The sequence below is a fragment of the Grus americana genome, chromosome 31 (genome assembly GCF_028858705.1).
Source record: "Grus americana isolate bGruAme1 chromosome 31, bGruAme1.mat, whole genome shotgun sequence".
Lineage (NCBI taxonomy): Eukaryota > Metazoa > Chordata > Aves > Gruiformes > Gruidae > Grus > Grus americana.
Window position 1 is genome coordinate 649,665 of NC_072882.1, and position 14,212 is coordinate 663,876.

At 58.7% G+C, this 14,212-nt stretch overlaps 1 protein-coding gene across 6 annotated transcripts in view; it reads left to right on the top strand.

Annotated features, from left to right (window-relative positions):
• SARNP (SAP domain containing ribonucleoprotein) overlaps positions 1 to 14,212 on the top strand; it is a 43,658-nt gene that overhangs the window by 21,578 nt on the left and 7,868 nt on the right. For 3 of the 6 annotated variants that reach the window (XM_054807173.1, XM_054807175.1, XM_054807177.1), the window contains 2 exons: positions 4,250 to 4,339; positions 6,031 to 8,416. In XM_054807173.1, coding sequence (XP_054663148.1) covers positions 4,250 to 4,339; positions 6,031 to 6,072 — 132 coding nt within the window. In that variant the 3' untranslated portion in view covers positions 6,073 to 8,416. Of the gene's footprint in view, positions 1 to 4,249; positions 4,340 to 6,030; positions 8,417 to 14,212 lie in introns of those variants that run through there. The other 3 variants (XM_054807171.1, XM_054807172.1, XM_054807174.1) reach the window with 1 other exon arrangement.

Consider the following 14,212-nt stretch of genomic DNA (forward strand, 5'->3'; position numbering starts at 1 on the left):
ATGAAATTGGAAGCCCAGTTACCCTTGAGTGTTTCATAACCTTTACCTTTTGGAGGTCAAGGCCATGTCATCATTAATCTACCATCGCCTGAAAGCCTCAGGGCTCTGCTTTTCATCCCGCCATCCGTCATGCTGCAGCGAGATACAGGAGAGTGACCAGAAGGGTCCGGTTTTATACACACATGTGGGCACACACCCTTCCGTTCCCCGAGAATGGAAACACCAAGGATGCGATTACGGAGGCTCGTGACTGTCTCTCTGCATTCGTGATGAGGATACTCCGAGTTTCATCTGCAAATCCTGAGTGTTTTCCTCCTGGGGATGCTTTAATCTGCGGAGAAAGGATCGCTCTGCCCGCACGGTATAACGCTTGGCCTCAGGGACAGGGATTTCACAGCGATGTGGGCTTTTTAAACACAGAGTGGGTGTGCCAAGCAAGTCATTTCCCTGCGCGTCGGGGAGCTGCCCCATTGGGGAAGGCTGCCGCCTTACCTTTATGTGGCTGTTATTGCACAGTCAGCCTGGCCAGACCGGGGCTGTGAGCTGACAGTGGGATAGCATCTCCCGCGGAGCATCTCCTGCACGTTGGTCCCTTCCCTCTGGTCTGAATCTGTGCCAGGCTGGTTCTTCATCCTGCTCCCTGCCCGGTTCCTCAGGATGAGCCTGACGTTACTCCTGAAGTCTCGTTTCGTAGCGTAGACGTGGAGCTGTTGAATCGACATCTCTGAGCCCTGGGTGCTGTGAGCCCAGGGATGGTGGGGCCTCGCCGGCCTCGTCCTTTGCAGCAGCTCGCTCGATGCGGAGATCAGAGATGCTCCTGATGAATCATTTATTAGAAGCTCGTAGGCGCTGGGGGCTGAGGGCGGCTCTCCTGCTTCTCGCCCTGAACACCAAAGGCAGTGAGATGCTTTTAGGTGATCTGGGATCAACTTTTCTCTGCCCTTTAAGAGCGAGGCTGACAGTGGGGGCTTTCCCCTCTATAAAAGTTTGAGTCCTGCGGGTAAGTTAACCGGAACATCGCACCAGAGCGCTGCTGCTGCGGCTCCTCCCTCCGCTGCCGCAGGATCTGCTGCTTGCAGCTTGCCGAGCTCAGGTGGGAGAGAAGAGCAGCCGGCTCGCCGTCCACAAAAGGCCCAGATCTCCCTTGCAGGGAGCTCGCGTGTGTTCAAAGGTAACCCGCATCGGCTCCCTTGGCAGGGCCGGTGAGTGCCAGAGCTCTGCGCACCATGGAAACCACAAATTAATGCCTTTTGGCATTAACTCTTCCAGCGCCGACACTTTTCCCTCTCCCAGGAGAGAGGGAATGATCCAGTTTTTAAATGGATCCTTCTGTCTTTTGGGAATAAGGGATATGAGCCAGAGGACAAGCCGTTAAACCTGGATTTAATCGGTGCTGACAGGCGCTTTTCCAGGCTGGAGCCGTACAGCCCCGGTCGCCCTTCAGGACCTCGTCCCGTGCACGCTGGGGAGCTCCTTCACGGAAATCAAAAAAAGATTGCTTGAAGCCCGAGGTTTCTCTGGATGCTGCACAGGGCTTGTTGAAATGCTGTGGTGCGGAGGGGCGAGCCCCCTTTCCTCCCTTCCCTTTTCCCTGCAGGGAAGAGGGCCCGCAGCGGCTTGGGGACATTGGCTTTGGGGACAGAGGGGCCTGATTCTGCCTGGGGTGGCCTGGCAGAGTGTGTCCCCTTGGTGCCCCGAGTCCCTGGGTGCTCCAGATGAGGAGGGAGCCTGGATCTCCCACGGAGAGGAGCAGGGTCCCGAGGCAGATTCCCATGGCAGTGGGATGCTCTTGGTGCCAGCAACCCCAGGCAGAGCTGTGCCAGTGCCCTCGATCCCCCAGATGAAAGTTAGGGATCAAAATTAAAGCTTTGGGATTGCATACGGCACAAATGCATCTATACGCTTGTGTAAATGTTCCCTCGTTACCAGATCACAGGAAAGACTTTGCTTTGTGGCTTGGAGCCCTTCATTAAAACTTTCCTCCCCCACCCCCCTTTTTTAGACAAACTACAAAATAACTATCGTGGCGTGAGCGCGAAGGGAACAAGCCTCGAAATAGTAAGGTTAGAAAATAAATCTGACATCCTGCCAGAAAGGTCAGCTTTCCCTGCAGATGCTGGTGCACCCATTTGCACGCTGGAGCACGGCCCCGGGGCACTACCAGGGGTTGATAGATGCAGAGATAGCAGCGTTTTGATAGAGGTAATTTTCCTCAGATGGGTTTCAGCACCCCATGAATCAAAACCTGTCAGCGAGAAGCTAAAGATGGAGTGAAGTTTATTGTACGCGTGTTTGCATCTGACACTGGCGTGCTAGGGGGTCAAGTGAGCGAGATCATTAGGACCGTGTTGATTTAGTAGGACGGTTATGTGCTTTCCCTGCAGGGCAGTGGTGGGGGCGGGAGCCATGGGGGTGGCTTACCAAAAAAATAAATAAAAACCTCCAGTTCGGTGCAGTCCCTGGGAGCCTTCCCTCTCCTTTTATTAAAGACACAGCGCTTTTCTTTTTGAAAGTGGCTTTGGGGCCATCCTCTTGCTCGTGGGATTTAAACCACGCAGGCACCAGCAATGGTTTATAAGAGCCTGTTTAATGTCACTAACGCCCAGGTTGGATTTTCTTTGTGCGGCCACGGTTTGCGTGTATGTCATGCTGCTCCAGCGAGCGACTTTTCCTTCCCTCCCCTGTCCCCGTGATGATAATCCCTCCTGGCATCCTTTGTTCACAATCCTCAAGTTTCACTGCTTTTCTAGGACGTTGCTTCTTCCCAAAAGCTGGAGTAATCCTAACCCGGGTTGGGAGAGGGCTCTCGGCTGCTCCTCCACGAGAGCCTGGGACAGACGTACCTGCTGTCCCCCCTCCTCCTCAGGGAGATGGGACTGGGGAGGGCAGGGAGCACCAAGGGTGATTTAACCTTTTCTTAAAGCTTCGCTATCAGACCACGGAAAGGAGGACGGGCAGGATAGAGCAGGTGGGCGAAGGTGGCGATGTCCTAATGATGGAGCCCTCTTAAAACAGTCCCACCCAGAGGACTGAGCTGAAATGGAGAAGCATCCAGCTTGATTCCTCTGCTTGGCCGGCTAATTCCAGTTGATCAGTGGGACTGGAAACGTGTTTTCTTGGGAATGGTGGCCTTGGCTCTAAACCCCAGGCGATGACGTTGGTGCCTCTTGTTCCTTAACGCGATGGGAAGCCGTGCAGCCAGGGACCCTTCAGTGAGCGAGAGCCTGTTGGTGATCCATTCCCCTGGATAAGGAGATGCAGTGGATGGGGTTGTGGGGAGCGAGAGCTCTGAGATGTTCTGAATGGTGGGGGAGGGAGAAGTGATAAGAGCCTAGCAAAGTAATTAGGCAGCCTTAACTGTAGAAATGGCCTGAAAGAGGTACGGAACAGCCAGAGGTAGGAATAAATGTGCAGAAAATGGACGTGTTGAGGCTTTTATGGGCCATCAGGACATTGGCATGGGGGATGGCAGGTAAAAAGCCTCCAGGTTTTTTGGAGAACCCTGAGAAGCAGGGATCAGGACGCTCTGGGAAACGTCAGTAGAAATTTGCTCAAAAACGAATGAAATGCGACTTAGCAAGATGGGGTGAGTGGCCGAGCCTCCGTCTCCAGATGAGGGTGTTGGAGAGACGCGGCATGGTGCCCGTTCCTCGGGGTGACTGTCAGATTCCTACTGTTGGCTTTTCCAAGGGCGGTACGAAGGTCCCTGTGACAGCTCTAAATGCTTCCCCCAGGTCCTTCCCAGACCACTTCCAGACAGAGGTGAGGTTCTGGCTGCTGAGCCTGGGCTCTCTTTTGCCCATGCCCACCTGCGCCCTGTTGCAGTAGCTGTGATGAGCGTCTGTCCTTCCTTCCGCCCTCCTTTGTGCTCAGGTTTGAGCCTGGTGAAATTCAGAGCAAAGACGATATGGTGCTGTAACGATGGGCAGGCATGAGAGGGGCTGAGGAGGTCGTGCCGTGGGGCGGATGTTGTCCTTGTGCAGGACCAGAGCTGCCCTCGTTATCAGACGTGCCCCGCAGGAGCTCTTCTCCAGCACGTGCCGTGCCTCCCCTACGGACGGTGCCCTTTGCCGAGGCAGAGGAGAAGCCCGCTCCGCTCTCGGCATCTCCGCAGCCTTGCTCCAACTCTTAGCAGGTGCTCTGGTAGGCGACTGCGGGAGGAGCGGGGGTAGGAGGAACGTGATTTACCGTTAAACGAGCACCCCGGGGTACTGCCAGCAAAATAAATCTTCATCCTTCTTTGTGCCAGAGCGAAGAAGACGAGAAGCTGAAGAAGAGAAAGGAGCGGTTTGGCATTGTAACGAGTTCAGCCGGGGCTGGAGCTACAGAGGACACAGAGGTAAAACCTTTTCCTGAGCGGCTGGGGAGCGGCCGAGGGCGCTGAGGGGAGCAGTGACGGGCCGGGGGGGCTGGCGTGGGGCTGACCTCGAGCACTGAGCTCCTGTTGCGGCTTTTCCCCTGGCTCTTGCTGGAAATAGGCTGCTCTGGAGTCTGCCGAGCCGCGGGAGTGTGCCAGCGCGCGTCGGCATCCAGCTCCTCCTCTTGCAGGATGGCACGGATGCTTCCAGAAGGGGTGGGGGGCACATCTGCTCTGCTCCCACCCTGGTTCCCCCTCCCCTCAGTTTGAGCTGGCGCTCTCTGCCCCTCGTACTCCGTTATTCCCCGTGTCCTGGATGCTTCTGGACCCTCTGCTTCCCCTTGGATGCTATTGTAGGTCTTCATCAATAAATCCCCGGAGACTCTACGATATAATGAGGATTGAGATGCTGACCCTGTTTCCAGCGTTTCTCCTCCATGCTTTGTTCTGTCCTCTGTGGTTTTGGCCCATCTTTTAAATCTGTGAGCTCCTCAGGGCAATTTTGTGCTCTTTTATGTACTTTTACGCTTTATTCTGCTTCAAATTGTTCCAAGTCACCATGCAGGCTGTGCCGTGGCGCGGTAGCTCCCACGTTAAGTTAGGTGGGGAGTGCCGTGTACACCTATGGCGCCACGTAAACGGGGCTCCGGCACGGATTAGCCGGAGTCGGGGACCGCTCTTCTGGGGACAAAGGGACCCCTCCGGCGCAGGGACTCCTGCGTTAACAATCAAACGCCAAAGGCTGCGCCAGGGCGAGTGTTGGGTCTTGGAAACTGCTCAACCAGATGGCTCCTGGGCTGGGCAGACGAGAAGTGGGTTTTGTTTGGTTCCTAAGAGCAATCTCAGCAATTCAGGTGGGGTTTAGGGGCTTTTTGGGGGGTTTTTTTGGCCTGTTTTGTTTGGGGTTTACTGCAGAAACGCTGCCCCGCGTGAAGCGGCGTTCCCAGCCTTCTGCCGAGCATGGGAGAATGAGCCCCTCCGGCCTGCGCGGAGGGGGCGGCTGGGCGAGGGATTCCATGCTTTTCCGTTAGGTCACTTGGAGATTGTGCCTGGAACAAAAAGGTCTTTTTACTGGTATTGTGTGCACTCAAATGCACCTTTCCCCTGGAGATTCTTGATTAGGGCTTCTGTTGCCCCCGGGCTATTTATCCTGCTAAAAATTAAGATTTATACGCCCCTCGTGTATCGGCTTAAAGGCATATCTGAGAGACGCAATAGTATATTTAATGCGTTTTAGTGTGTCCCTCTCACCTTTTCCATGAATAGGAGAGTGTTAACCCTTTGCCCTTTTACATTTCCCACCTCCCCACTGCCTGGAAGGGTTTCCAGGCCCCTGAAGTAGGCATTGTTCCCAGCTCAGCCCCTTTGTAGCGCATTGCCAGCAAGACGAAGTGACTTCAGCAGCACTGTATCTCAGCCACTGTATATTTCTGCTACTCGATTTTGGGGCTCTCTTTGTCCCAGCGTTAGAAGAAAAACCTCGTAGCTCCGTTGAATTGACCTGGTGGCGGCGCACTCGGGAAGGGGCCGGAGCCGCCGAGCTCTGGTGGTGTTACCATGGCCAAATTTTGACTGAATTCTCCATCGGGTTGTGTGTGAGATTGTAAAGAACTTGTTCATTTGTTTCTTTTTGGTTTTGATTTCTTTTTTTTTCTTGTAATTCCTCTTTGCAGGCAAAGAAGAGGAAAAGAGCAGAACGCTTTGGGATTGTCTGATGCCGGTCCTTTTTTAGCTTCAGCCCGTTTGCAGTGTGCCTCTCGAGTGCGTGCATCCTCTTTCTCTCTCTTTCCCCCCACTTTTTCTCGCTCCCACACTGTTTCTCTAGGTTTTAGTGATGAGTAGACAGGGAATCCCCCGTAGTTGTATGATTGTGCTACTTATTTTTTTCAAGTTACAAAGTTTAGAAATGAAGAAAAGTTGAGCAAAAAAGAAGAAACTGTTCTCGGTGCATCGCCAGTAGCCTGCAGTCCCGTGGTCCGGTGGTTTCCCAGCTGCTGGTGGGGTTGTTTCGCTACAGCTTGCACCGGAGGTACCGTCCGGCGGGGAGAGATGGAGAGCGTCCCAAGTGCTCTCCGAGTGCCGCTGGGAAACGCCTGTGCAGGGGAGAGTCAAACTCTGCCTGGTAAATAAACGGGCAGAGAGCGCAAGGGGAGGAGCGCAGTGCGATGGGGAAGAAGGGAAAAGGTTGAGGAATGGAGATGGAGCAGGGTTGCTCTGCCCTTGGCGGTTGCTTTTCTAGCGTAGGGACTCCCGGTGTGGTGCTAAAGCAAGGACCCGCTTGGAAGGTGGGGTCTGCCCGCTGTCCGATGCCATCTCCAGCTCTCGGACTGCCCCAGTCCTCTCCTCCTCTTCCTCCACCCTGTGAAAACAGGCTCCGAGGTCCAGCTGCATCGTGGTCTCTTCCCAGCAGCTGGGACGAGAACACGCCTGGTCCCGAGAGCACGGTGCGTTACGTGAGTCCTGCTCTGCATCTCCGGCGTCTTTGCCCCTGGCTCGTTCGAGAGCTGACAGGTTGAACGTCAGGGAAGGATTTTCTCAATTATATTGTCTTGTGTTTTCAAAAATGGAAGTGGCGTGTGTGATAGCCGACACGTGGGGCGGTTTCACGACTGCCTTCCTTCCCCGGGTGAGGCTAATGGGAATTGTCAGAGCAAGAATTGCTGATTAACCCTAGATCAAGACCGGTGTCCTAAAACGAGGAGGAAAATGTAGCAATGCATTTGCAAATGGAGCCTGTTCTCACCGCTTCATTTATCCCGCCTCGTTAAGCCCTCTGCGGCTCGTGGCATTTCACGTACGTTTTCCAGGCTCCTCTAAGGTCGGTTTCTCCCCTTAAACGACAAACCAGCAGTTGCTTTGTCCCAGGTCTGTTCTCAGGCTGGATTTTATCTTGTCCTCTCTTAGCTGCTGAGCTGGCTTAACTCGCAGACTTGCTGAAGAAGCCTCAGTCTTCTCCGAGCTGCCAGACGGTGCAGGAGAGCACCGGCCTTACCCCGGGCCCCGTGGTTTTGAGTGTGGAAGTTCTTGGTAGCTGGGCAGGAACACTGTTCCTTCTGCTGTGTTAACTGTAACCCTTTCGGTGAAATTACAGACAGAAATTGGGCCGAGTCACGTGAAAGTCGGCGCTGCCGCAGCTTGTGAAGCGCTTCTTGCTGCTTTAGCGTTTCGGACAGCACCTTTGTTCTGGGGGGGGCCGTAAAGAGCGATTCCCCGGGGTGGCTTGCTTGGGGGAAGAAGTGGTAGTGGTGGAGAAGCATAGGACCCTGGACTGGCAGCACGGGCAGAGAGGAGCTGCCCGCTGCCCTTCCCTCCTTTGCCTGCCCAGAGAATTAGTTTCGCTCACAAGCGTTGGCTCCCGCTGCGCATCCCACCCTGTGCAGAGCTTTCCCTCCCTCAGACACCTCGGCCCCGGGCGTAAGCAGGAATCTGTCCGTCTGCTTGGGATTTTAGGTGGGCGCCGTGGCTGAAATCCTTCTCTTTGTCTGAAGACCGATGGCCTAGGATTCTTATTTCTGACCATAACCTCTTACCGGAGAGACGTTTGCCTTGTCCGTGCTTGGGTCCTTAAGATGCTAGAGAACAGCGGGCGTGTGTACAGACCGAGCTTTTCAGAGGCTGATACCTGATTCTTAATAAGCAATATATATATATTTTTTAACATAGAAGTCTTCAAACCGCTTCTGTTCCACTGATGTTTGCAGTCTGACTGCGTCCGCGTGCCCTCGGTGACTCTGAGCAATACCTTGGACGTTTGTTTACTTTCCCAAAGGGCAGCTAACAGCCACGGGTCCGGGTTACGTCGTGTGTCTTGGGTTCTCGGTGGCTGAGTGAATCGAAGCTCCCTTGCTCCTTCCTGATTTAATGTAATAACGTTATTCTGATGTTTGGAGGTTTGGGTTTTTTTGTATGTCAGATTTTGTAAGATGTATTTTCTATTTGGCTCATGATCTTTTTTGCTGGTTATTTGCTTAAAATGTTTTGTAGTGTGCCAGGGCAAACACTGCATTTCATTTTTTTTTTTTTTTTTGGTTTCATAATAAAACTGCTTCTCCAAGGCAATCCTGGTATCTGTCAGTTTGATGCATGGCGTGGCCGAGGCTCGGGACCAGAGCGTTCTGCCGGGAGGGAGCCGGAGCAGATGGAGCCTTGGCCGCTGCTGCTCCTGCCTGCGCCAGGGTGGCTTTGGGGGCAGAGACCCTGCCTGGCCGGGCCGACGCCAGCGGTTAGGGATTGTCCTAACGTTAACTTCATGTGGCCGACGTCCTAACCCCCCTTTGCCTCTCCAGATTGACATCGCTGCTTCGTTCGGGTGCAAATCCTCTTGCTTCCCGCTGACCTGGCGACGCTGTGCAGGCTCTTCCGGGCCGGGACCCGGCCGTACCCCAAACCAGGACTACGTACGAGTAACAGGGTGGCTGCCACTTCTCACGGCTGACGGTTTGGTGCTGTAGACCGAGGGCGGTTGCAGAACTGGAGGGGAAGCACGGAAACCTCTTGGCTTCGCTGTGGCCGCTGGCTTCAGGTCCCTCTGTGTCGCAGCTCGGGGGCTGGAGCCGAGGGGACGAGCCGGGGATGGCTGTGGGCCGGGAGCTCTCCTGGGCTGCAGGTCCTGAGCTTGGAGGGCCAGGAGACGCCGTGGGCCGCACCGCCCGTGTCCCAGCAGCGTTGGTGATGGCCCGTGGGGTGCCATCGCCTTCCCCTCGAGCTGCGGGCAGAACCATGGACTCCTGATTCCACCGCTGGCTCCACTCTCTGGCCTGGGGACCGGGACGGGGGGGGGGGGGGGGTCCCGGCCATGCGTCCTCCTCCCTGAGCCGCTCTCCTCCGCTCGTGGGGTCCCGGCGGTGGCTCTGCCCCAGCAGATCTCACCCAGGGCCGGTGGAGCAACGTGCGCATCTTCTCCCCCTTCCTCCCTCGCGCCGTCTCCTCCCCTCACTGGGGATGAGTTTCCCTTGGCCGTGGTACCAAAATTCTGCTCCCTCCCTCTCCGTGCAGATGCGCCGGTGTCCCCAGCGCTGCCCTCGCTCTCCTTCCCCCTGCTCCGGCTCCCCGGGGAGGTGCCAGGGGCTGTTTTGTAGAGGACGCTGCATCTTTCACCCGCCGGGCTTTCCCCTCCTGGGCGCAGGGGAGAATCGTTCCAATCGCACTGTGTTTAAAACACCACCTAATTTATTTTTCCTCTCCAAGCTGGGGGCTGCTCGTGACTAATTTGGGCTGAATAGGGGAAGAAAAAAAGCAGCGGGCACACAATGAGCGGGGGAAAGTGTGGGAAAGCGAGCGAAAGAAAAGGAGGGCCGGGGCTTGCAGCGTGAGAGCTGGTAACGCCGAGCGGTGCCCAAATTCAGCATGAAGTCACTTTTCACAGCAGACGCTTGGGCTGTAAATGCGAGTGGGATGATGGGTCAGGCCGAGGGGGGGACGAGCGGCAGAAACGGGGGCGTTCGCATAATGGGGCGAGGAGCAAGGTGCGTGGCGAGGGGGGACGCGCGCTCCCGTGCCAACGTGTCCCTTCTTCCAGTTGTGCCGTCCTCGTCTCCTAACGGCCCCTTGCCCCCGGATCCTCCGTGGGTGGGTTGGGAAACGTCTTTTGTTCAAATTCATAAAAATCAGGAGACAAAAGAGCGCAGCCTGGAGGTGCGGGCGAGCCCAAGGAGGGACGGCGCCGCGACCTGGCACTGAGCCCCCACCGCTGCCCTCCACCTGCGCTTGTGCCGGGAGCCGATGAGCGTGGCCGGTGTCCCTCCCGGCTCGGCGCTGCCGTTCCCGCGGCTGGGGGCCGGGACCACGCCGCAGGCTCCGGGCAGGATCCGGGCTGTGCTGTGTCCCGCTGCGGGGCTCTGTGGGGGCTGAGGGGGGGCAGGTTCCACCGCAGGAGGTGGCCGTGGGCGGCTGCTGTCAAGACTTTCTCCTCTCTCCAGCCTCGCCGGTGCATCTTCTCCCCGAGGAGCCTGAGCGCTGACCTTCCTCAGCTGGTTGCTCCCATCCCGCAGGGCCTTTCTCCAGCGGTGGGAGGCTGGCCGGGAAGGAGGAGCGACGGCTGGTCGTTGCCTCCATCCCTTCGAATCCTTCCTTCCAGCCCAGGCTCTGCTGCGGCCGGAGTGGAGGTGGCTCCCCGAGGGCTGTGCTTGCTGGGGCACAGGGAGTTGGGATGCCCCGAGTCCTACTTGTGAGCAACCTGCTGCCGTGGTTTGGGGGGGGGACATTGAAATCCCATCCCCGCCGCAGGTTGGAAGTGGAGTGGCGGCGCTGCCGGGGGGTCCCGGAGCCTGGGACGGCCCCGTGCCACCGCGGCCCGCGTGCGATCTCTGCGGCAGCGCGACATCCTGCCCCGCCGGTGGCGGTGGGGGGGGCTGGACCGTGCCCAGCTCTCCCGGATAATCGCCCTGGTTCTGGCGTCTCCCCTGGGGCCACGGCGAGGCCGGTGGAGCTCGGCCAAGCTCCCCCGTTGACGGTTTAATTACTGTGAACGTTGCGTGAGGACGGTCTTGTTAGAGGGGAAGGTTCGGGGAGCCGTGGTGTGTCACGGTGCAGCTGTGGGTGGTCGTTCGGATGTCCCTGTCCTAATTTGTGTGTCCCCCCCCCCCCCAGCCCTGCCCCGGGTCTCTGAATTAGGTCACCCGATGGCCGGGGGGAGCAGTGATGTGGGGTGCAGCCCCCGCGGCCTCGGGGGAGACGTGACCAGAACAAAAGCAAGCGCTCGTTAAACTCTTGACATCGTCCTCCGAAGCAAACAAACAAACCCCCCCCCCTCGCACCTCTGCTCCTCGGCGGCCCTTCTGGGTGGGTGGCACAGCCCGGCCTCCCCAGGCGGACCCCGAGGGACGGTGGGCAGAGCGGAGGGTTGGTCGCAACCGGGATGCTGCGGAGCCGCGTCCAGGTCTCCCCATCAGACCTGGTGGTGTCTCCTGGGGCTGGGGGAGCCAGGGACACTTTGGGGTACAGGCTGTCCTTGCCCTCGGCCCGTTGTGCTTCGCCTTGCCCCGTGGGTGCTGGTTCGGTGCCATCCTGCGGGTCCTGAAGACCCCCAGGGAGCTTCATCCATGGGGAAGCCGAGTCCGGAGAAGGCAGAGCAGGCAGCTTCCCCCTGGCGCGGCTCTGGCGTTGGAGGGACTCGGCACCTTGTCCTCGACCTCAGCCCTGCCTGAGCCGCCCGTGGCCCCGTGACCGGGCTGGGGGTCCCCGGGCAGAGCGGACAGGACCCCCAGCGGGAGCGAGGGGTGCGGGGCGGGATGGGGGGCTGCTGGGGCTGGGTGGAACGGTGGCCTTGGGGACAGCCAGACCAGGAGAGTGGGGAAATGGCCAACGTCCACCCAGCAACGCCTGGCTGGACACCAGCTCGTGGTGCGAGCCCGTGCCGGAGCCACATCCCTGTGTCCGGTCCTCGCTTGTGCCAGAACATCCCACTGCTCCCCCCGGCCCCCGTGGGCAGTGACCCTCCGCTGCCCACCCTGTCCCCTCCCGCGGCCACGGCTGTAATTAGCTGCGACATTCTCGGCATACCTGCAGCCCCTAATGAGGCTCCATAAAGGCTGCCCCTGATCTCGGCTCCTCCGGCACTTGGGGCCACTTGTAAATCTCAGCTTTACAACGGGGAGCTGCGCTGGGAGGAAGCGGGGGCCGGCGGGAGGGCGGGGGGCTCCCACCCGGGGGGGAGGATGCGGCTCTCTCCATCACCCGCAGCCGGTGGTCCCGTGTGGGGTGTCCCCGGCACCGTCCCGGGTGTCTCCATCCCTGTCCCGTGTCCTCTATCCCCTCCTCGGGGTCAACCCACCCAGGTTTGCTCGCCCTCGCTGCGGCTCTCGGGGCGGGGGGTAAAATAAGAGCTCAGGATGGCGAACCCACCCCCCCCTGCCGGTGTCGTGAAGGCAGACATCCTTCTCCGTGGGTTTGAGCAGATTTGGGGGCAGTTGTGTTCTCCTGGGCTGGTTCTCAAGGTGTTGGCTGCTACAGCGCGAGGACAAGCGTGTTCGGAGGGGTTTGGGAGGGGAGGGGGCCGCGGTTGGGCCCCAGCTGGGAGATAAACCCGGGAATGTCCTCGGCCGCGAGCGGTGCCGGGCACGGGGCATCGGGGCGGATTTCGTCCCCTCTCATCCGCTTGTCCGTGGTGCGCAGCCAGCGCCGGGAGCGTGGGAAAAATGAGAAGCATTAGGAAACATTTCCCGAGCCGGGCAGAGCCGGGGTCGCCGGATCAGGCCGGGAGTTCCCGAGGGAGGAGGCGGGGGGGGAACGGCGGGGGTCGAGCGTGGGGGGCTGCCATGACGCAGGGACCCGGCGTGCGAAGCTGGGCGAGCAGACGGAGAGGCCGAGGGCCCGTCCCGGGATCGTGAGGCGAAGACCCTGAGGAACGGCGGGGCTGGTTGTGCCCCTCCGAGCCCCCACCTGGCCTCCTCCATCTCTGTGCCGGTGGGGATGTTGCGTGGCCAGTCCCGGGATCTGGTGCCGATCCTGGGATCCGGTGCCAGTGAGGGGCAGTGAGCAGAGCGCAGTAACCCAAGCGAAACGCGTTTGTCAGCAGGTTTCCCTTTTTTTGTTTTTTTCTCTTTTTGGCTATATAAATTTTTTATTGTACAAAAAGTCTAAAAAAAAAACCAACCAAGGACGGAACCGGGACAGAGCGGTGGTTACGGGATTGTACACAGGAGACTAACGCGAGTTACAGACCAAATGTAATTTATACAACACAGAAGTAACTGGGACGCTCGTTAAGCTTTTCCTTTCCTGTAGCTCTTCCTAATCCGGTTTGTGACCGAGGAGCCGCGAGTCCCCTCGTCCCGTCCCCCCGCGCCGGTGGCACCCGCTTCCCTCCTTTACTGCTGCTGGGTGCCGGCGCGGTTGCTGCCTGGTGGTGGAGGTGGAGGGTGGCATCGCCGAAAGGAGCTTTGTAACGAGGCCGTGGTGTAACGAGGAGGCCGTGCCAGATCCCCCCCCCCGTGGCGTCTCGGAGAGCGGGTCTGGCTTTGCCCGCGGGTCAGGGGCTCGGCCGGGCGCCGCGGTGGCTACTGTGGGACAGCCGGGGTGGTGTCGGCGTCTTGAGCCTTGTGCCAGCCCTGGGGAGGGGTCTTCTCCTGGGGGAGGCTGCTCCGGACCCACCGATCCTCGTCCCCCGTGGGTCCCCTCCGTCTCCTGGGGCTGCCGCTGCCTCCCCAGACCCGGCACCCGCGTCCTGCCGGGCTGGTGGGGCTGGAGCCCCTTCCTCCGCCCCGGGCCGGGGGGCTTCGTGCCCCGATGCTGCGGCACCGCGGTGGAGCCAGCAGCACCTTGGCATCTCCTCCGGCAGAGAGGAAAAGCAATCCCGGCGCAGATGGACCGATCCTCACGCCCAGCCAGCCCACGGACACGGCTCCGGCCCAGCCCCGGCTCTGCGGCAGAGGCGATCCTGTCCTCGTCTCTTCTTCAACCTTCCATAGTGCAAATGGTTCCCCAGCCCCCGGCAGTTTCTCTCTCAACACACAAGTTTTACGGGGAACGTTTGGCAGCCCCGAGGCCGCCGCTCCTCTCCCTCCGTCCGCCTCTCGCCACCGGCTCCGGTGTCACCGCGCCGTTCCGTCACGGTGACATTTGTGCTGGGGGTGAGCTGGCGGCGTGAGCCCGGCATCTCGTGGGACGTCGATGTCGCGGGGGAACGTGGCACCGGCTGCGCTGGCTGGGGGTCCTGGTGCTGCGGCGGGAACGGTGCCACCGAGGCGTGGGAGCCCCGGTCGCGGTGCCGGTGAGCCCCAGGCTGGCCGGGAGCCCCCGATGCGGGATGGAGCTGAAAGCTCTGAACACTTTGATTATTTCTTTTTTTAAAATATTTTTTTTTATTTCTTTTTAATTTTATTTTTTTGTTGTTCAAGTGCTGTGTTTGGTCACGCG